Here is a 23433-nt window from a genome sequence, read left to right on the forward strand (position 1 = left end):
GACTCAGTCTCCACACGTTATTGGGCTACTTGTGATACAGCATATTTAAAAGAGTCCACAAAAGAAATAAAATCCATTGGAACTGAGCTCTTTTTAAACAGCTTTATTGAGGTATAAACGGGCTATTTAAAGTATAAAGTTTGGTGAGTTTTCACATATACATACACCTGTGAAACCATAACCATGATCAAGATCATGAATACTCATCATCCCAAAAGTTTTCTCGTGCCCTTGTAATCCTTCCCTCCTGCTCCCTCCTGCCCCTATTCTCTGTCAACCACTGATCTTCTTTCTGTCACTATAGATTAGGTTTCGTTTTCTGGAATTTTATATAAATGGTATCCATGGGGTCTGCATCCATGGATTCAACTAACTGTAAACATAATACTTTGGTTGGTTGAATCCATAGACCCTGCAGATACAAAGGACCAACTATGGGACTTGAGCATCCATGGATTTTGGTATCCACAGCAGGTCCTAGAACCAATCCACCTGTGCATACTGAGGGAAAACTCTATAGTCTTCCATCTGGCTTTTTTCATTCAGCGTAGCTATTATGCGATTTGACATTTATTAACATTGTAGCACACATCAGTAGTTCATATTATTTTGGAATATATATACTGCTATGTAGTAATTCCATTGTATGGACGTACCACAGTTTGTTTATTCATTCACCTATTGATGGATATTTGGGTTGTTTCCACTTTGGGGCTCTTATAGATAAAGCTACTGTGAACATTTATGCAGATGTCTTTGTAGGGATATACACTTCCCTTTCTCTTGGGTAAATTCCTGGATGTAGAGTGGCTAGATCATGTGGTAGGTGTATGTTTAAGAAACTGCCAGGCTTGGGACTTTCCTGGCGGCCCCGTGGTTGAGACTTCGCCTTCCAATGCAGGGGGTGTGAGTTCAATCCCTGGTTAGGGAGCTAAGATCCTACATGCCTCGTAGCCAAAAAACCAAAACATAAAACAGAAGCAGTACTGTAACAAATTCAGTAAAGACTTCAAAAATAAAATGGTCCACATAAAAAAAAAAAAAAAAATCTTAAAAAAAAAAAAAAAGAAACTGCCAGGCTGTTTTCCTGAGTATTTTACTATTTTGCATTTCCACCAGCAATATATGAAAGTTTCACTTGCTCTGCATTCTTCCCAGCACTTGATATTGTTAGTGTTTTTTATTTTAGCCATTTTTAATTGGTGAATAATGGCATCTCATCATTGTTTTCGTTTTCATTTTCCTAATGGCTAATGATTTTGAACATCTTCTCAGGTTGAATTAGTTTCCAGTTGCTGCTGTAACAGATTAACACAAATTTAGTAGCTTAAGGCAGCACAATTATTTTACAGTTCTGGAGAGTCAGAAGTCTAAAATGGGTTCTGCTGAACTAAAATCAAGGTGTTAGCAAGACTGTGTTTCTTCTGGAGGCTCTAGGGGAGAGTCCATTTTCTTTGATTTTGATTTTCCAGCTTCTGGAGGCTATCTGCATACCTTGGCATCCTCAAAGCCAGCAACATAGCATCTTCAGATCTTCCTATGACTCTAATTGCCTCTTCTGCCTCTCTCTTCCAGTTTAAAGAAGGCTTGTGATTACATTGGGCCTACCCAGATAATCTAGGATACTCTTATTTATTTTAAGGTGAGCTGATTAGCAAGCTTAATTTCATCAGCAACCTTAATTCCCCCTTTCCATGTAACATAACATGTTCATAGGTTCTGGCGATTAGGATATGGACATCTTTGTCAGGAGGAGGGGCTGAGAATTATTCTGCTGGTCACACATGTGCTTATTTCCTCTTCGATGTAGTGTTAAGTCATTTGCCAATTTTTAAAACAGGTTGTTTTGAATTTTGAGGGTTTACATGTTCTGAGCACTAGTTGTTTCTTAGATATGTGACTTGAAAATATTTTCTCTCAGTAGGTACCTTCTTTTTTCAAAATTGCTAACATTATCTTTCACAAAGCAAAAGCTTTTAATTTTGATGGAGACCAGTTTACCATTTTTTCTTTCCATGGATTGCACCTTTAATGTCATGTCTAAGAACTCCTTGCCTAATCCCAGGTCACAAAGTTTTCTCCTGTGTCTTCTCCTAAAAGTGTTATAGTTTTATATTTTACCTTTAGATCTATGACCCATTTACAGTTAATTTTTTTTTTCTTTTTTTTGGCTGCATTGGGTCTTCACTGCCGTGTGCAGGCTTCCTCTAGTTGCAAAGAACAGGGGCTACTCTTCATTGCAGTGCACGAGCTTCTCATTGCGGTGGCTTCTCTTGTTGCGGAGCACAGGCTCTAGGCGCGTGGGCTTCAGTAGTTGCAGCACGCGGGCTCAGTAGTTGCAGTGCACGGGCTCTAGAGCACAGGCTCAGTAGTTGTGATGCACAGGCTTAGCTGCTCCACGGCATGTGGGATCTTCCCAGACCAGGGCTTGAACCCGTGTCCCCTTCACTGGCAGGCAGATTCTTAACCACTGCGCCACCAGAGACATGCCCAGTTAATTTTTATATAAGGTATAAGTTTTATATCTAGGTTGAAATTTTTTTGTATAATGATGTCCCATTCTTTCAGCCATTTGTCAAAAAGATGATCTTTTCTCCCTTGAATTGCCTTTTAAACTATCAAAAGTTCATTGTCCATTTCTGTGTGGGTCTATTTCTGGACTCTCTATTCTGATCTATGTGTTGATCCCTTCACCAGTACCACATTGTCTTAATTACTATAGCTTTAAAGTATGTCTTAAAATCAGGTAATTTGATTTTTCTAACTTTATTCTCCTTTTCAAAGTCATTTTAGCTATTCTATACTAGTTCCTTTGACTTTCCATATAATCAGGTTGTCTATCTATCTATCTATACAAAAAAAATCTTGGTTAGATAGTTATTATAATTTTGTTAATTCTACAGGTTAACTTGGAGGGAATTTACATCTTTAATATGTTAAGATATTAACCTATGAGCACTTCATGTCTATCCATTTATTTAGGTCTTCTTTGTTTTCTTCATCAGCCTTTATTAGTTTCCAGCATATATTTTAGTTAAATTTATACCTCTTTCATTATTTTGCAGCTGTTACAAATGGCGTCGTATTTTGCATTTCAGTTTCCAGTTATGTATTGCTAGTTTATTCTTGGCCATCTATTTTGCAAACTTGCTAAACTCACTTATTCTGAGAGTTTTTTAATTTTCTACGTAAACAGTCATTGTTTACAAATAAGGATGGTTTTACTTTCTCCTTTTCAATTTGTAAACTACTTATTTATTTATAACCTTACTGTACTGGCAAGGATATCTAATATGATGTTGAGCAGAAGTGGCAAGAGTAGATATTCTTACCTTATTGCCAATCTTAAAAGGGAAAGCATTTAGTTTCTTAGCATTAAGTATGATGTTAGCTGTAGATTCTTTGTAGATGCTCTTTATCACCTTGAGGAAGTTCTCTTCTATTCCTAATTTGCTGAGCATTATTATCATGAATTAATGTTGAATTTTGTCAGATGCTTTTTCTGCCTCAATTGATATGATCATGTGAAAGTTCCTTAGAATTTTATTGTAATGGAGAACATTAAATGATTTTCAAATGAAGAACCAACCTTGCATTCCTGGGATATAAACTCTACTGGGTCATAGTGTATTATTCTTTATATAGATTAAAGGATTTGATTTGCCAGTAATTTTTTTTGGCTTTTTTACATCTGTGTTCATAAGAGAGAGTTGTCTATAGTGTCCTTGTTTTATACAATCTTTGTCTGGTTTTGGTATCAGCATGATGCTGACCTCATATCATGAGTTGGGAAGTGTGATCCCTTCTCTTCTGTTTAGTGGAAGAGGATATAGGATTGATGGTATTTCTTCTTTAAATGCTTAGCAGTATTCACCAGTGAAATTCTCTGGACTTGGAGATTGTTTTTTCTACTTAACCTTTTCAACATATGAAATAGAATTACAGTAACTATTTTAATGTCTCTTCTATGTTTTAATTGATTGATTTTTCTTTTCAGGTATGAGGTGTATTTTGGGGAATTTCTTTGCATGCTGGGTAATTTTTCACCTGATTTCAGACATTGCAAATTCTACCTTCTTGGAGACTAGATATTTTTTTATTCCTATAAATATTCCTGACTTTTGCTCTAGAAGCAGTTAAGTTACTTGGAATCAGTTTGATCCTTTGGGGTCTTAAAATTTGGTAGACAGGACTAAGCCATGTTTGGATTAGTGGTAAATGTGCCCTGCTGCTGAGACAAGACCCTTCTAAGTACTCAGTGTCCCATGAATTATTAAGTTTTCCAGCCTAGATGCTGGATAAAATACTATTCCCAGTCCTATATGTGTGGGTTCTATTTTGTGCGGCCCTGTTTGTGTGGTTCTTTTCCTGGCCTCAGATTGGTTTTTCACATACATGTACTGATTAGTATGTTGATGCTGCTAGACACCTAAAGGGAATACTCTTAAACCTCCACAGTTGTCTCTGTGTCCTTCTGTCCTCTCTGGACACAGAGAGATAACCTGTCCTTCAAACTCTAGCCACTTTGATCTCTGGACCTTTACCTTTTTCTCCTCAACTCAGGCAATCCACTGGGCTCTATCCAAGTTCCCACTTCCATGGATGGCCTAGGAGGTCTTTCAAGGCAGGAGACTGAGGCAATGTTAGGGTTCATCTCATGTTTCCTGAATCTCAGGAATCACTGTCCTTCTTTGCTTTATATCCAGCATCTTAAAAGCCCACCTTTCATATAATTTTTTCTGACTTTTTGATTGTTTCGGGTAGGAGATTAAGCCTAGACCCTGTCCCTTCATCTTGACAGGAAGCAGAAGTCTTGATATTGGGTTCTTGATTCAGGTTTGCAATTATGTAGATGTAGCCTGCTTTGGGCTCCCACTTTGGGAACGTTGTTAAGCGCTTCTTTTATTTTTTTATTGAAGTATAGTTGATTTACAACGTTGTGCCAATCTCTGCTATAGAGCAAAGTGACTCAGTTATACACATATATATAAAAAAACAATATTACACACCTCTGATTCCTCCTCTCCCTACAACCGCCACAACCATTGGATTTCAAGAGATTAAATACTGTGTTGAACTATTGTCTTGGCATCTTCTTCCAAGCTGCTGACACCCATTTTGCACGTTTGATGTATTGCCTGTTTGGAGGTTGGCACCTCTGCAGGCAAAGAAAACGATGACAGGATCACTACCTCTGCGAGAGAGAATATAACTATTTATTGTGAGGCACATTCTGATTTTTTGTATGTAAAAACATGAAAGGTTGTTGCTCTCAAAATCGATTAAATATAGTATGTTGACTCTAGGGACAGTAGGACTTTCTAAGTGATTAGAGGTAAAGGTGAAGTCAAGGGTGATTCCACGGTTTTTGCCTAGGGAACTGTAAGGATGAAGTTCCTCAACTGTAGAGGAGGCTGCACCTTGTTTGGCCTGTCCAGTATGCATCCTCCAGTGTGCAAGACTGATAAACAATGCGGTGGGGGATTTGAAGGACTCAAATTCTTAATTTCACATTAGTTTATTGGATATATTTTAAGAGTAATAAAGTTGTCATGAAGAGAAAAAATATACCATTCAAACCTCCTCAGGATTGGCAGACTACATTTTTATTGAACTGTAGTTGATTTACAATGTTATGTTACTTTCTGGTGTACAGCAAAGTGGTTCAGAGATAGATAGATAGATATGCATACACGTACACACACACATATATTCTTAGTTATATATATACACATATTTTTTTCAGATTATATATATAATATATATATATATACATATTCTTTTTCATATTCTTTTCCATTATGGCTTATTACAGGATATTTAATGTAGTTCCCTGTGCTACACAGTAGGACCTTGTTATTTATCGGTTTTATACATAGTAGTTTGTATCAGCTAATCCCAGACTCCTGATATATCCCTTCCCCACACCACCTTTCCCCTTTGTAACCATAAGTTTGTTTTCTACATCTGTGAGTCTGTTTCTGTTTTGTAAATAAGTTCATTTGTATCACATTTTAGATTCCAAATATAAGGGATATCATATGGTATTTGTCTTTCTGTCTGACTTACTTCACTTAGTGTGATAACCTCTCGGTCCATCCATGTTGCTGCAAATGGTATTATTTCCTTTTTTTATGGCTGAGTAGCATTCCACTGTGTGTGTGTGTGTGTATTCCACATCTTCTTTATCCATTCATCTGTCAATGGACATTTAAGTTGCTTCCATGGGCAAACTAATTTTATATGTACCCAACTGTATTAACAATGGCTCTTTCAGGACTTCCCTGGTGTCACAGTGGTTAATAATCCGATTGCCAATGCAGGGCACATGGGTTCAAGCCCTGATCTGGGAAGATCCCACATGCCGCGGAGCAACTAAGCCCATGCGCCACAACTACTGAGCCTGCACTCTAGAGCCTGCAAGCCACAACTACTGCAGCCCACGCACCTAGAACCCATGCTCTGCAACAAGACAAGCCACCACAATGAGAAGGCCATGCACCACAAAGAAGACCCAATGCAGCCAAAAATAAATAAATAAATTTATTTTTTTTTAAAGGCACTTTCATTTAAAAAATACTAATAAGATTAAGTATCAGCCTCATAGGCTTAGAGAGAAGAGTCTTTAAAAACATGAACTTATCAACAGATCTAAAAATAAGACAAACTCAGATACCAGAATACAAAATCCTGTCTTTTCAAAAATTATTATTGTCATTTTTCTCTGATACAGCAATAAATCACACTAATAAATCCACATACGACAAAACTAAAAACAAATCTAAGCAGAAGCAAGAAGAACTACAATCCGGCAGCCTGTGGAACAAAAACCACATTCACAGAAACATGGACAAGATGAAAAGGCAGAGGGCTATGTACCAGATGAAGGAACAAGATAAAACCCCAGAAAAACAACTAAGTGAAGTCGAGATAGGCAACCTTCCAGAAAAAGAATTCAGAATAGTGATAGTGAAGATGATCCAGGACCTCGGAAATAGAATGGAGGCAAAGATCAAGAAGATGAAAGAAATGTTTAACAAAGACCTAGAAGAATTAAACAACAAACAAACAGAGATGAACAAAAGAATAACTGAAATGAAAACTACACTAGAAGGAATCAATAGCAGAATAACTGAGGCAGAAGAACGGATAAGTGACCTGGAAGACAGAATGGTGGAATTCACTGCTGCGGAACAGAATAAAGAAAAAGAATGAATAGAAATGAAGACAGCCTAAGAGACCTCTGGGACAACATTAAACGCAACAACATTCGCATTATAGGGGTCCCAGAAGGAGAAAAGAGAGAGAAAGGACCAGAGAAAATATTTGAAGAGATTATAGTCGAAAACTTCCCTAACATGGGAAAGGAAATAGAGCCACCTAAGTCCAGGAAGCGCAACGAGTCCCATACAGGATAAACCCAAGGAGAAACACGCCGAGACACATAGTAATCAAATTGGCAAAAATTAAAGACAAAGAAAAACTATTAAAAGCAGCAAGGGAAAAATGACAAATAACATACAAGGGAATTCCCATTAGGTTAACAGCTGATTTCTCAGCAGAAACTCTACAAGCCAGAGGGAGTGGCATGATATACTTAAAGTGATGAAAAGGAACAACCTACAACCAAGATTACTCTACCCAGCAAGGATCTCATTCAGATTCGATGGAGAAATCAAAAACTTTACAGACAAGCAAAAGCTTAAGAGAATTCAGCACCACCAAACCAGCTCTACAACAAATGCTAAAGGAATTTCTCTAAGTGGGAAACACAAGAGAAGAAAAGGCCCTACAGAAACAAACCCAAAACAATGAAGAAAATGGTCAGAGGAACATACATATTGATAATTACCCTAAACATGAATGGATTAAATGCTCCAACCAAAAGAAACAGGCTTGCTGAATGGATACAAAAACAAGACGCATATATATGCTGTCTACAAGAGACCCACTTCAGACCTAGGGACACATTCAGACTGAAAGTGAGGGGATGGAAAAAGATATTCCATGCAAATGGAAATCAAAAGAAACCTGGAGTAGCAATACTCATATCAGTTAAAATAAACTTTAAAATAAAGAATGTTACAAGAGACAAGGAAGGACACTACCTAATGATCAAGGGATCAATCCAAGAAGAAGATATAACAATTATAAATATATATGCACCCAACATACGAACACCTCAATACATAAGGCAACTACTAACAGCTATAAAAGAGGAAATCAACAGTAACACAATAATAGTGGGGGACTTTAACACCTCACTAACACCAATGGACAGATCATCGAAAATGAAAATAAATAAGGAAACAGAAGTGTTAAATGACACAATAGACCAGATAGATTTAATTGTTTTTATAGGACATTCCATCCAAAAACAGCAGATTACACTTTCTTCTCAAGTACGCACAGAACATTCTCCAGGATAGATCACATCTGGGGTCACAAATCAAGCCTCAGTAAATTTAAGAAAATTGAAATCATATCAAGCATCTTTTCTGACCACAACGCTATGAGATTAGAAGTGAATTACAGGGAAAAACACGTAAAAAACACAAACACATGGAGGCTAAACAATACATTACTAAATAACCAAGAGATCACTGAAGAAATCAAAGAGGAAACCAAAAACTACCTAGAGACAAATGACAATGAAAACACGATGATCCAAAACCTATGGGATGCAGCACAAGCAGTTCTAAGAGGGAAGTTTATAGCTATACAAGCCTACCTCAGGAAACCAGAAAAATCTCAAATAAACAATCTAACCTTACACCTAAAGGAACTAGAGAAAGAAGAACAAACAAAACCCAAAGTTAGCAGAAGGAAAGAAATCATCAAGATCAGAGCAGAAATAAAAGAAACAAAGAAAAGAATAGCAAAGATCAATAAAACTAAAAGCTGGTTCTTTGAGAAGATAAACAAAATTGATAAACCATTAGCCAGACTCATCAAGAAAAAGACAGAGAGGACTCAAATCAATAAAATTAGAAATGAAGAAGGAGAAGTTAAAACAGACACCGCAGAAATACAGGACATCCTAAGAGACTGCTACAAGCAATTCTATGCCAATAAAATGGACAACCTGGAAGAAATGGACAAATTCTTAGAAAGGTATAACCTTCTAAGACTGAACCAGGAAGAAATAGAAAATACGAACAGACCGATCGCAAGCAATGAAATTGAAACTGTGATTAAAAATCTTCCAACAAACAAAAGTCCAGGACCAGATGGCTTCCCAGGTGAATTCTATCAAACATTTAGAGAAGAGCTAACACCCATCCTTCTCAAACTCTTCCAAAAAATGGCAGAGGAAGGAACACTCCCAAACTCATTCTATGAGACCACCATCACCCTGATACCAAAACCAGACAAAGATACTACAAAAAAAGAAAATTACAGAACAATATCACTCATGAATATAGATGCAAAACTCCTCAACAAAATACTAGCAAACACAATCCAACAACACATTAAAAGGATCATACACCATGATCAAGTGGGATTTATCCCAGGAATGCAAGGATTCTTCAATATATGCAAATCAATCAATGTGATACACCATATTAACAAACTGAAGTATAAAAACCGTATGATCATCTCAATAGATGCAGAAAAAGCTTTTGACAAAATTCAACATCCATTTATGATTAAAACTCTCCAGAAAGTGGGCCTAGAGGGAACCTACCTCAACATAATAAAGGCCATATATGACAAACCCACAGCAAACATCATTCTCAATGGTGAAAAACTGAAAGCATTTCCTCTAAGATCAGGAACGAGACAAGGATGCCCACTCTCACCACTATTATTCAACATAGTTTTGGAAATCCTAGCCACGGCAATCAGAGAAGAAACAGAAATAAAAGGAATCCAAATTGGAAAAGAAGAAGTAAAACTGTCACTGTTTGCAGATGACATGACACTATACATAGAGAATCCTAAACATGCCAACAGAAAACTACTAGAGGTAATCAATGAATTTGGTAAAGTTGCAGGATACAAAATTAATGCACAGAAATCTCTTGCATTGCTATACACTAATGATGAAAAATCTGATAGAGAAATTAAGGAAACACTCCCATTTACCACTGCAACAAAAAGAATAAAATACCTAGGAATAAACCTACCTAGGGAGACAAATGACCTGTATGCAGAAAACTATAAGACACTGATGAAAGAAATTAAAGATGATACAAACAGATGGAGAGATATACCATGTTCTTGGATTGGAAGAATCAATATTGTGAAAATGACTGTACTACCCAAAGCAATCTACAGATTCAATGCAATCCCTATCAAATTACCAATGGCATTTTTTATGGAACTAGAACAAAAAATCTTAAAATTTATATGGAGACACAAAAGATCCCGAATAGCCCAAGCAGTCTTGAGGGAAAAAAACGGAGCTGGAGGAATCAGACTCCCTGACTTCAGACTATAATATAAAGCTACAGTAATCAAGAAAATATGGTACTGGCACAGAAACAGAAACATAGATCAATGGAACAAGATAGAAAGCCCAGAGATAAACCCATGCACCTATGGTCAACTAATCTATGACAAAGGAGGCAAGGATATACAATGGAGAAAAGACAGTCTCTTCAATAAGTGGTGCTGGGAAAACTGGACAGCTACGTGTAAAAGAATGAAATTAGAACACTCCCTAACACCATACACAAAAATAAACTCAAAATGGATTAGAGACCTAAATGTAAGACTGGACACTATAAAACTCTTAGAGGACAACATAGGAAGAACACTCTTTGACATAAATCAGAGCAAGATCTTTTCTGATCCACCTCCTAGAGTAATGGAAATAAAAACAAAAATAAACAAATGGGACCTAATGAAACTTCAAAGCTTTTGCACAGCAAAGGAAACCATAAAGAAGATGAAAAGAAAACCCTCAGAATGGGAGAAAATATTTGCAAACGAATCAATGGACAAAGGGTTAATCTCCAAAATATATAAACAGCTCATGCAGCTCAATATTAAAAAAATACAAACAACCCAATCCAAAAATGGGCAGAAGACCTGAGTAGACATTTCTGCAAAGAAGACATACAGATGGCCAAGAAGCACATGAAATGCTGCTCAACATCACTAATTATTAGAGAAATGCAAATCAAAACTACAGTGAGGTATCACCTCACACCAGTTAGAATGGGCATCATCAGAAAATCTACAAACAACAAATGCTGGAGAGGGTGTGGAGAAAAGGGAACCCTCTTGCACTGTTGGTGGGAGTGTAAATTGATACAGCCACTATGGAGAACAGTATGGAGGTTCCTTAAAAATCTAAAAATAGAACTACCATATGATCCAGCAATCCCGCTACTGTGCATATACCCAGAGAAAACCATAATTCAAAAAGGCACATGCTCCCCAATGTTCATTGCAGCACTATTTACAATAACCAGGTCATGGAAGCAACCTAAATGCCCATCTACATACGAATGGATAAAGAAGATGTGGTACATATGTACAATGGAATATTACTGAGCCATAAAAAGGAAGGAAATTGAGTCATTTGTTGAGACGTGGATGGACCTAGAGACTGTCATACAGAGTGAAGTAAGTCAGAAAGAGAAAAACAAATATCGTATATTAACGCATCTATGTGGAACCTACAAAAATGGTACAGATGAACCAGTTTGCAGGGCAGAAATTGAGACAGAGATGTAGAGAACAAACGTATAGACACCATGGGGGGAAAGCCACGGGGGGTGGTGGTGGTGGTGTGATGAATTGGGCGACTGGGATTGACATGTATACACTGATGTATATAAAATTGATGACTAATAAGAACCTGCTGTATTAAAAAATATACATATAATTCAAGTCAAAAAAAAATCCATAAAAGAAAAAAATAAACTGGACTATATAAAAAATTGAAAAAAAATAATATCAAAGAGCGTCCCATCCTCTTGTCAAAAAAAAAAAAAAAACAAATCTAAAATGTTTATAGAAAGTTGTGGAATATATATACACCTGTAGATTTTTTGAGGAAGTATTTTAGGTACAATCCTTGAGGACAGTGTTCTTGAGAAAGAGCTTTTGTATCCCATATATGTGAAATGGCAGAATTTATGATTCCCATGGAAAGCTTGTCCATTTAACTGAGAAAGAGGTTATCTAATTTCTGAAGCAGGTCTTTCAGAATTGTTGATTAATAACCTTTAAATATATTCTGATGATTGGCATCATGGTTCTGTCAACAAAGCCAGACTAGATTAGAGCAGATTCATTTGAACATAGTGCAGTGTGCCTTTACGGGAAGGTTACCCAAGGAATGCACAACGCGGTGAGAGAGAATGTAGCCACCTGCCTTGCCAGCCATACCAACTAAATTAATCATTGAGAAGGCAGGTGATGAAACCAGCCTTCTCACACATTCTCCAATGTCTTTTTTTTAACCATTTTTTAAATTGAAGTATAGTTAATTTACAATGTTGTGTTAGTTTCAGGCATACAGCAAAGTGATTCAGTTACACATATACACATATTCTTCTTCAGATTCTTTTCCATTATAGGTTATTACAAGATATTGACTATAGCCCCCTGTGCTATACAGTAGGTCCTTGTTGTTTATTTTATATATAGTAATGTATATATGTTAATCCCAAACTCCTAATTTATCTATTCCCCACCTCCGACCCCCGCTACCCACTTTGGTAACCATAAGTTTGTTTTCTATGTCTGTGAGTCTATTTCTGTTTTGTAAATAAGTTCATTTGTATCATTTTTTTTAGATTCCACATATAAGTGATACCACATGATATTTGTCTGACTTACTTCACTTAATATGATAATCTCTAGTTTCATCCATATTGCTGCAAATGGCATTATTTCATTCGTGTTTATGGCTGTGTAATATTCCATTGTATATTGGAATCGTCTTTATCCATTACTCTGTCGATGGGCATTTGTTTCCATGTCTTGGCTATTGTAAATAGTGCTGCAATGAACATTAGGGTGCATGTACCTTTTTGAATTATGGTTTTCTCCATATATGTGCCCAGGAGTGGGATTGCTGGATCATATGGTAGCTCTATTTTTAGTTTTTTAAGGAACCTCCATACTGTTCTCCATAGTGGCTGCACTAACTTACATTCCCACCAGCAGTGTAGGAGGGTTCCCTTTTATCCATACCCTCTTCACCAATGTCTTAAACACCTCTCTGTGCACAATACTGTATTAAATGGCAAGTAGAAGAATCTTCCAGCCCATCTCTAATCACTGAGAATTTATCATCAAATGAGACAATTATTAATAAATCTACGGCTCAAAGACTGGCTTTTTATCAGCATGCAGCAAATAAAAATAATTTTTTCTCCTATCTTGCTGTTTGGCAAATGAAGAACACCATATCTTAAAGTATATTCTGGGACGTATCAGCTGGTGTGACAAGATGATACGTAAGAAAATGTTTCCCTGGGTAAACACATTGGGAACACAGTTAAATAGAGTGAAATGGATTTCTTTGGTTCAGGGATCTTAAGATATTAATTAATGTGCTTTGGAATTTCCATGATTGGGGTATAGTATGTGGTATTTCCCTGTATATTTTATCTTAGGTCCCTTTTTCAGGAACCATCTTGCAGGGCTGATGCTTTGTCTTCTTTGTCACTGATTATGTGGTACCTAGCATGAAGCCTGACACTAGGAGACACTCAAAAAGTATCTGTGGAATAAAATAATGAATTTGCTGATTGCCTGATGACCTGCCAGTTGTCTATTAGCCCTTTATAGAAGCACAGAAGAATAGGCTGTGACTCTTCCTACGTCTGGTGCTGTGTACTGCTGACTGTTCATGTTGGCACCAGACTAAGTTCTCTGTATTTCTCTTTGACTTGGCAAGTGCAGAGAGGCATCTGGAGACATTCCATTCTTGCCTGGCCCGCTCTTTCCATCCTACCCTCTTCCCTCAAGAACCTTGTAGGTTCCTCCCCATCTTCCTCAGGGAGTATACAAAGGCAGCGACTGTGTCAGCCGAAAGCTTGCGTTAATGCCCCCGGCTTGTGGAATGTGAGTCACTTCTCAGCAGAACAAGAGCGAGGCTGCCTGCGCCATGTGGGGGTCAGAAGCCCGCTGCTGAGCACTGCAGAGCCACACAGAAAGCTTTCCTTCTACTTGCACTTTACTTGACCTGTGGCTCAACAAAGACTTTCTATTTCTAGAAATCCCATTGTCTTAACTGCTTTGAATTTCTTTTGTAAACTTAAAAACCCATGTCTTTATACAAGGCATTTAAAGCTCTGTGAGCCCAGTCTGAACATTTGTTGTTCCTTTTCTATATTCCCCTTACGTAGTATTTTGTTCTTCTATGCCACAAACTCTTAGCTATCCGAAATTCAACCTTTTCTTTAACAATGCCTGAATTAAAAACAGCTAAAATGTTGTAGTGTGTGTAGTGTATTCAACATTGTAGACAACTTGATAAATGTAACCTTTTAGGGAAGGAATTGAGAGCATATGATTCTTCTTTCTCATTCAGCTGGCTATGTGCTAGGGGTCTTGGAGCGTTTAAAAACATCAAAATAAACAGTATTTCAGTGCCTATCCTTAAAGAGACTTGGAATAGAGAGATAAAATGATATGTACAAAATACTGTGTTCCACGCTGTACACCTATATATGGTATACATATCTATAGCCATACCTATATCTGTTCACAACAATATTATAAAGTAGGTGTTGCTTTCCCTGTTTTACAAACAGAGAAACTAAGGATCAGAGAAGTTAAGGAACTTCTGAAATTCATTTATTGAAATTAAGTTCTCCTAAAGACAGGATGATAATGTTAAGATTCAGAGAAATTGGCTAGCTTTGGGGATTCCTTTATTTAAATGAAATTCTTCCAGTGATAGGATGGTAATGTATAATATTAGAAAGACATATGTGAAACAGAGAATTTCACAGAGCTTCTGAATATGCTGGTGAGTTTTAAAATAACTGCCTTTCCCTTGTCTTCTGGAATACCCCCCTGTTCTTTGACCTTGGGTTACTCATTATACTTCTCAGAGACTTGATTTCTTCATCATAAAATCGGGATGGTAGCATCCTCTTTGCCCATGTTACAAGTTTGGGGTGAAGGAATAAATAGTATATTTTAGGAGAAGTGAAACTCTTCAGTGCCGTGTAAATATAAGGTATTATTGTCACAAATAGACTTCTAAATAAAAATGCCTGTGATGTGTTTGGAATGTGTATAATACACCTCTAATTTTTTAACAGATGTAGAATTGGGGAGTGCTGCCACTGAACTGTGGCTAAGTTTTCAAGTAGGATGAAAATTAAATAATTTTTAAAACAATCTCTAAATCGGTCAATTTTTTTAAATTTTCGATATAAAGAGGGAGTGTCAGGGGAATGTTAATAACCATTTATGGGACATTCACTATATATGGTATTAGATGTAGATAGTGTAAAGCAGGGGCCACCAACCCCTGGGCCGCAGACTGGTACCGGTCCAAGGCCTGTTAGGAACTGGCCGCACAGCAAGAGGTAAGCTGCAGGTGAATGAGCGAAGCTTCATCTGCCGCTCCCCATCGCTCGCATTACCGCTTGAACATTCCTCCCTTCCCAGTGCCTGGCCATGGAAAAATTGTCTTCCATGAAACCAGTCCTTGGTGCCCAAAAGGTTCAGGACCACTGGTGTAAAGTATATTAAAGAACTGGAATGCATGATTTCTGCCCTAGAAAGTTTAAAAAATACAAATATTTTCTCTTCTATTCTTTTTTTTTTTTAACATCTTTAATGGAGAATAATTGCTTTAAAATGTTGCGTTACTTTCTGCTGTATAACAAAGTGAATCAGCTATACGTATACATATATCCCCATATCCCCTCCCTCTTGTGTCTCCCTCCCACCCTCCCTATCCCACCCCTCTAGGTGGTCACAAAGCACCAGGCTGATCTCCCTGTGCTATGCGGCTGCTTCCCACTAGCTATCTATTTTACATTTGGTAGTGTATATATGTCCATGCCACTCTCTCACTTCGTCCCAGCTTACCCTTCCTCCTCCCCGTATCCTCAAGTCCATTCTCTACGTCTGTGTCTTTATTCCTGTCCTGCCCCTAGGTTCTTCAGAACCTTTTTTTTTTTTTAGATTCCATATATATGTGTTAGCATACAGTATTTGTTTTTCTCTTTCTGACTTACTTCACTCTGTATGACAGACTCTAGGTCCATCCGCCTCACTATAAATAACTCAATTTCGTTTCTTTTTATGGCTGAGTAACATTCCATTTTATATATGTGCCACATCTTCTTTATCCATTCATCTGTTGATGGACACTTAGGTTGCTTCCATGTCCTGGCTATTGTAAATAGAGCTGCAGTGAACATTGTGGTACATGACTCTTTTTAAATTATGGTTTTCTCAGGGTATATGCCCAGTAGTGGGATTGCTGGGTCGTATGGTAGTTCTATTTTTAGTTTTTTAAGGAACCACCATACTGTTCTCCATAGTGGCTGTATCAATTTACATTCCCACCAACAGTGCAAGAGGGTTCCCTTTTCTCCACACCCTCTCCAGCGCTTATTGTGTGTAGATTTTTTGATGATGGCCATTCTGACTGGTGTGAGGTGATACCTCATTGTAGTTTTGATTTGCATTTCTCTAATGATTAGTGATGTTGAGCATCCTTTCATGTGTTTGTTGGCAATCTCTATATCTTCTTTGGAGAAATGTCTATTTAGGTCTTCTGCGCATTTTTGGATTGGGTTGTTTGGTTTTTTGATATTGAGCTGCATGAGCTGCTTGTATATTTTGGAGATTCATCCTTTGTCAGTTGCTTCATTTGCAAATATTTTCTTCCATTCTGAGGGTTGTCTTTTCGTCTTGTTGATGGTTCCCTTTGCTGTGCAAAAGATTTTAACGTTCATTAGGCCCATTTGTTTATTTTTATTTCCATTTCTCTAGGAGGTGAGTCAAAAAGGATCTTGCTGTGATTCATGTCATAGAGTGTTCTGCCTGTGTTTTCCTCTAAGAGTTTTATACTGTCTGGCCTTACATTTAGGTCTTTAATCCATTTGGAGTTTATTTTTGTGTATGGTGTTAGGGAGTGTTCTAATCTCATTCTTTTACATCTAGCTGTCCAGTTTTCGCAGCACCACAATTGAAGAGCTGTCTTTTCTCCATTGCGTATTCTTCCTCCTTTATTAAAGATAAGGTGACCGTATGTGCGTGGGTTTATCTCTGAGCTTTCTATCCTGTTCCACTGATCTATATTTGTGTTCTTGTTCCAGTACCATACTGTCTTGATTACTGTAGCTCTGTAGTATAGTCTGAAGTCTGGGAGCCTGATTCTTCCAGTTCTGTTTTTCTTTCTCAAGATTGCTTTGGCTCTTCGGGGTCTTTTGTGTTTCCATACAGATTGTGAACTTTTTTGTTCTAGTTCTGTGAAAAATGCCATTGGTAATTTGATAGGGATTGCACTGAATCTGTAGATTGCTTTGGGTAGTATAGTCATTTCCACAATGTTGATTCTTCCAATCCAAGGACATGGTATATCTCTCCATCTGTTTGTATCATCTTTAATTTCTTTCATCAGTGTCTTATAGTTTTCTGCATACAGGTCTTTTGTCTCCTTAGGTAGGTTTATTCCTGGGTATTTTATTCTTTTTGTTGCAATGGTAAATGGGAGTGTTTAATTTCTCTTTCATATTTTTCATCATCAGTGTATAGGAATGCAAGAGATTCCTGTGCATTAATTTTGTATCCTGCTACTCTACCAAATTCATTGATTAGCTCTAGTAGTTTTATGGTAGCATCTTTAGGAATCTCTCTGCATAGTGTCATGTCAACTGCAAACAGTGACAGGTTTACTTCTTTTTTTCTGATTTGGATTCCTTTTATTTCTTTTTCTTCTCTGATTGCCGTGTCTAAAACTTCCAAAACTGTGTTGAATAATAGTGGTGAGAGGAGTCAACCTTGTCGTGTTCCTGATCTTAGAGGAAATGGTTTCAGTTTTTCACCATTGAGAACAATGTTGGCTGTGGGTTTGTCATATATGGCCTTTATTATGTTGAGGTAAGTTCCCTCTATGCCTGATTTCTGGAGGGTTTTTATCATAAGTGGGTGTTGAATTTTGTCAAGAGCTTTTTCTGCATCTATTGAGATGATCATATGGTTTTTATCCTTCAATTTGTTAATATGGTGTATCACATTGATTGATTTGCGTATGTTGAAGAATCCTTGCATTCCTGGGATAAACCCCACTTGATCATGGTGTATGATCCTTATAATGTGCTGTTGGATTCTCTTTGCTAGTATTTTGTTGAGAATTTTTGCATCTATGTTTATCAGTGATATTGGCCTGTAGTTTTCTTTTTTTGTGACATCTTTGTCTGGTTTTGGTATCAGGGTAATGGTGGCCTCGTAAAATGACTTTGAGAGTGTTCCTCCCTCTGCTATATTGTGGAAGAGTTTGAGAAGGATAGGTGTTAGCTCTTCTCTAAATGTTTGATAGAATTTGCCTGTGAAGCCATCTGGTCCTGGGCTTTTGTTTGTTGGAAGATTTTTAATCACAGTTTCAATTTTAGTGCTTGTGATTGGTCTGTTTATATTTCCTATTTCTTCCTGGTTCAGTCTCAGAAGGTTGTGCTTTTCTAAGAATTTGTCCATTTTTTCCAGGTTTTCCATTTTATTGTCATAGAGTGGCTTGTAGTAATCTCTCATGATCCTTTGTATTTCTCCAGTGTCAGTTGTTACTTCTCCTTTTCCATTTCTAATTCTATGGATTTGAGTCTTCTCTCTTTTTTACTTGATGTGTCTGGCTAATGGTTTAACAATTGTGTTTATCTTCTCAAAGAACCAGCTTTTAGTTTTATTGATCTTTGCTATCATTTCCTTCATTTCTTTTTCATTTACTTTTGATCTGGTTTTTATGATTTCTTTCCTTCTGCTGACTTTGGGGGTTTTTTGTTCTTCTTCCTCTAATTGCTTTAGGTGTAAGGTTAGGTTGTTTATTTCAGATGATTCTTGTTTCTTGAGGTAGCACTGTATTGCCGTAAACTTCCCTCTTAGAACTGCTTTTGCTGCCTCCCATAGGTTTTTCGTCATCGTGTTTTCATTGTCATTTGTTTCTAGGTATTTTTTGATTTCCACTTTGATTTCTTCAGTGATCTCTTGGTTATTTAGTAGCATATTGTTTAGCCTCCATGTGTTGTATTTTTTACAGATTTTTTTCCTGTAATTGATATCTAGTCTCATAGCATTATGGTCAGAAAAGATACTTGATATGATTTCAATTTTCTTAAATTTACCAAGGCTTGATTTGTGACCCAAGATATGATCTATCCTGGAGAATGTTCCATGAGCACTTGAGAAGATAGTGTATTGTGCTGTTTTTGGATGGAATGTCCTATAAACATCAGTTAAGTCCATCTTGTTTAATGTGTCATTTAAAGCTTGTGTTTCCTTATTTATTTTCATTGATGATCTGTCCATTGGTGAAAGTGGGGTGTTAAAGTACCCTACTATGATTGTGTTACCGTCGATTTCCCCTTTTATGGCTCTTAGCATTTGCCTTATGCATTGAGGTGCTCCTATGTTGGGTGCATAAATATTTACAATTGTTATATCTTCTTCTTGGATTGATCCCTTGATCATTATGTCCTGCCTTTCTTTGTCTCTCGTAATACTCTTTATTTTAAAGTCTATTTTGTTTGATATAGGAATTGCTGCTCCAGCTTTCTTCCGCTTTCCATTTGCATGGAATATCTTTTTCCATCTCCTCACTTTCAGTCTGCATGTGTCCCTGGGTCTGCAGTGGGTCTCTTGTAGACAGCATATATACAGGTCTTGTTTTTATATCTATTCAGCCAGTCTGTGTCTTTTGGTTGGAGCATTTAATCCATTTACATTTAAGGTAATTATCGATATGTTCCTATTACCATTTTCCTAATTGTTTGGGTTTGTTATTGTAGGTCTTTTCCCACTCTTGTGTTTCCTGCCTAAAGAAGTTCGTTTAGCATTTGTTGTAAAGCTGGTTTGGTGGTGCTGAATTCTCTTAGCTTTTGCTTGTCTGTAAAGGTTTTAATTTCTCCGTCAAATCTGAATGAGATCCTTGCTGGGTAGAGTAATCTTGGTTGTTTTTCCCTTTCATCACTTTAAATACGTCCTGCCACTCCCCTCTGGCTTGCAGAGTTTCTGCTGAAAGATCAGCTGTTAAGCTGAATCCCCTTAAGATTCCCTTGTATGTTATTTGTTGCTTTTCCCATGCTGCTTTTAATATTTTTTCTTTGTATTTAATTTTTGATAGTTTGATTAATATGTGTGTTGGCGTGTTTCTCCTTGGCTTTATCCTGTATGGGACTCTCTGTGCTTCCTGGACTTGATTGGCTACTTCCTTTCCCATGTTAGGGAAGTTTTCAACTATAATCTCTTCAAATATTTTCTCAGATGCTTTCTTTTTGACTTCTTCTTCTAGGACCCCTATAATTCGAATGTTGGTACATTTAATGTTGTCCCAGAGGTCTCTGAGACTACCCTCACGTCTTTTCATTGTTTTTTCTTTATTCTGCTCTGTGGTTGTTATTTCCACTCTTTATCTTCCAGGTCACTTATTCGTTCCTCTGCCTTGGTTATTCTGCTCTTGATTCCTTCTAGAGAATTTTTAATTTCATTTATTGTGTTGTTCATCATTGTTTGTTTGCTCTTTAGCTCTTCTATGTCCTTGTTAAACATTTCTTGTAGTTTCTCCATTCTGTTCCCAAGATTTTGAATCATCTTTACTGTCATTACTCTGAATTCTCTTTCAGGTAGACTGCCTATTCCCTTTTCAGTTGTTTGGTCTGGTGGGTTTTTACTTTGCTCCTTCATCTGCTGCGTATTTCTCTGTCTTCTTATTTTGCTCAACTTACTGTGTTTGGGGTCTCCTTTTTGCAGGCTGCAGGTTCGTAATTCCTATTGTTTTGGGTGTCTGCCCCCAGTGGGTAAGGTTGGTTCAGTGGGTTGTGTAGGCTTCCTGGTGGAGGGGACTGGTGCCTGTGTTCTGGTGAATGAGGCTGGATCTTGTCTTTCTGGTATGCAGGACCGTGTCCAGTGGTGTGCTTTGGGGTGTCTGTGAAGTTTTTATGATTTTAGGCAGCCTCTCTGCTAATGGGTGTGGTTGTGTTCCTGTCTTGCTAGTTGTTTGGCATGGGGTGTCCAGCACTGGAGCTTGCTGGTCATTGAGTGGAGCTGGGTCTTAGCATTGAGACAGAGATCTCTGGGAGAGCTCTCGCTGATTGATATTACATGGGGCCGGGAGGTCACTGGTGGTCCAGTGTCCTGAACTCGGCTCTCCCACCTCAGAGGCTCAGAGCTGACACCTGGTCGGAGCACCAAGACCCTTTTGGGAAGTCTGAGGTCTTCTGCTCACATTCAGTAGGTGTTCTGTAGGAGTTGTTCCACATGTAGATGTATTTTTGATGTATTTGTGGGGAGGAAGGTGATCTCTGCATCTTACTCCTCCACCATATTGAAAGTCCTCCTCAAGATATTTTAGACGTGCCCATCTTTTGGGTCCACCAACATAGGTGAAAGTAAAGGTGGAGTCTGAGTATCTGAAATCGGGCAGGGCACGGTTTGGCAGGGCCAGAGGTTGTCTTCTATTCTTAACTGTCCTACTCTTCCAAGACAGTTACTTTGCTAGAGAGAAATCCAGAATTTGTTATAATAAAGTCCTTCTTTGAGCATTAAAAGTTATTTTCTTTTTGTATTTCTACACAATTGCCCCAGTCTAGAGAAATCTGAGGATTTAAGACCAGGTTTTAAAATCAGAAATGAACACTTCCAAATTCATTTTTAATGTGTCAAAATTCATGTAGTTTTTCAAAGGCCGGATCCCCCATGAGTTAGCCAGGGACCAGCTTTTTCAGCATATTTTATTTTGAAGAAAGTGGAAATTTTGATTCCCACATATTGGTGTTCACATTGTAAACACTTTTTTAAAAGATTATCGTTTGGGGGTGTATGTAAATCAGTGCATTTATATAGGAGACAATCAGTAATTTTGTATAAAATTATGTGCTTTAAGACTCTGCTTTGTTTCTCTCTAGTGGACGACACAGTGGTTGCTATTCCCTATGGAAGCAGACATATTCGCCTTGTCTTAAAAGGACCTGACCACTTGTGTAAGTAAACTCAGTTGTTGTCCTTTGGGTATTGGGAATTTTAGTAATTATTATTTATTTTTTGTTCCCAGAAAAGATTAAGATTTAGAAATACAAATCTTAATCCTCTATCATAATATGGTATTTTGAATGCTTCTGTTTATCTTTTGGTTGCCTAGGAGACAGCAGAAACCTCCAGCCAGTCATCCTGAAAGATACAAAATTGATGTTTCCAATAGGGTGTTCATGAGTTAAGCACATGTTTATGATTTTGTGAATATTATTTTTCATTCTCTCTCTTCTTCCTCTCCAGTCATTCTCAATCTTTTCCTTGCCTCACCTCTTTCTTTTTTCTTCTTCTTTTTAACCTTCCCTCCCTCTCCTTCATTCTTTCTCTTTTAATTCCTACTCTCAGGCTCCATTACTTTATCAATTCAGGGGAACACAGAAACTCCAAACAGCCTTAACCCTGTGGCATTTGAAGAGAACCATGTGGTTCTCTAGTTAAGCATCCCATGTAGTAAAGATAATGCAAGACCCTAACGTCTTGAAGATAGCTTTTGGAATTCAAGATTGAAGGGTAATCGTAACCCCGAAGATCAAATGGTAACATGGTCCCACCAGAGTTTGTGCAAGAATTGATCTTCAGTCATGGCAAGCCAGCAGTCCACAGCCACATCTTTTTTTTTATTACCATGTAGTGCTGTTTAGATGTAGACCTGTAAATTACAAGCAGAAAATTATAGACTATAAACCAGGGAAGGGGTAGGAGAGGATATGTTAGCTTTTTCTGCAAAATTCACTTTCACTGAAAGACTTCACTTCAGTTGGTCCCTTGAGCATTTCTGATCTACTCCGCTATGATTTTTCCTAGGTTCCTCCAAAGCCATCTATCATCTTCTGCTCTCTATTCCCTCCCACACACATGCCTAAGAAGCCGATTTAGGTAGCAAGCATTATCTTTTGGCAATTGGATTATAAATGAAATCATTCCAAAAAGACAAACTGGAGGGAGACAAATTGGAGCCTGTGAAAGTTCAGGTAGCCTACAGAAGCCTTTCTAAAACTAAAAATAAGTACATTTCATGGGAAAGGTGGGCTTTGAGAGTTCATGTGACATAAAGGAATAAGTAAAGTACAGTTCAGGCAAGGTCAAAAGATGCTGAGAAGTCACCTTATATGGATCCAAGTGCTTTTCTAACCCTGAACATCCCCCAAAAATATATTGTTCATGTGTCAAAGGATGATATATGTGTGTACACTGTTACCATTCAAATGATTTGTTTTTCCCCTTAAGAATTGGACAGAATTAACTGCTGGTGTAACA

The 23433-nt window shown here is 37.5% G+C and overlaps 1 protein-coding gene across 3 annotated transcripts in view; it reads left to right on the top strand.

The window, feature by feature from the left end:
• ADAMTSL1 (ADAMTS like 1) overlaps positions 1–23433 on the top strand; it is a 464565-nt gene that overhangs the window by 158334 nt on the left and 282798 nt on the right. For all 3 annotated transcript variants that reach the window (XM_068552874.1, XM_068552875.1, XM_068552876.1), the window contains exon 6: positions 22053–22127. In XM_068552874.1, the coding sequence (XP_068408975.1) occupies positions 22053–22127 (75 nt within the window). The remainder of the gene's footprint in view (positions 1–22052; positions 22128–23433) is intronic.

This window comes from Eschrichtius robustus, chromosome 10 (genome assembly GCF_028021215.1).
Source record: "Eschrichtius robustus isolate mEscRob2 chromosome 10, mEscRob2.pri, whole genome shotgun sequence".
Taxonomy (NCBI): Eukaryota; Metazoa; Chordata; class Mammalia; order Artiodactyla; family Eschrichtiidae; genus Eschrichtius; species Eschrichtius robustus.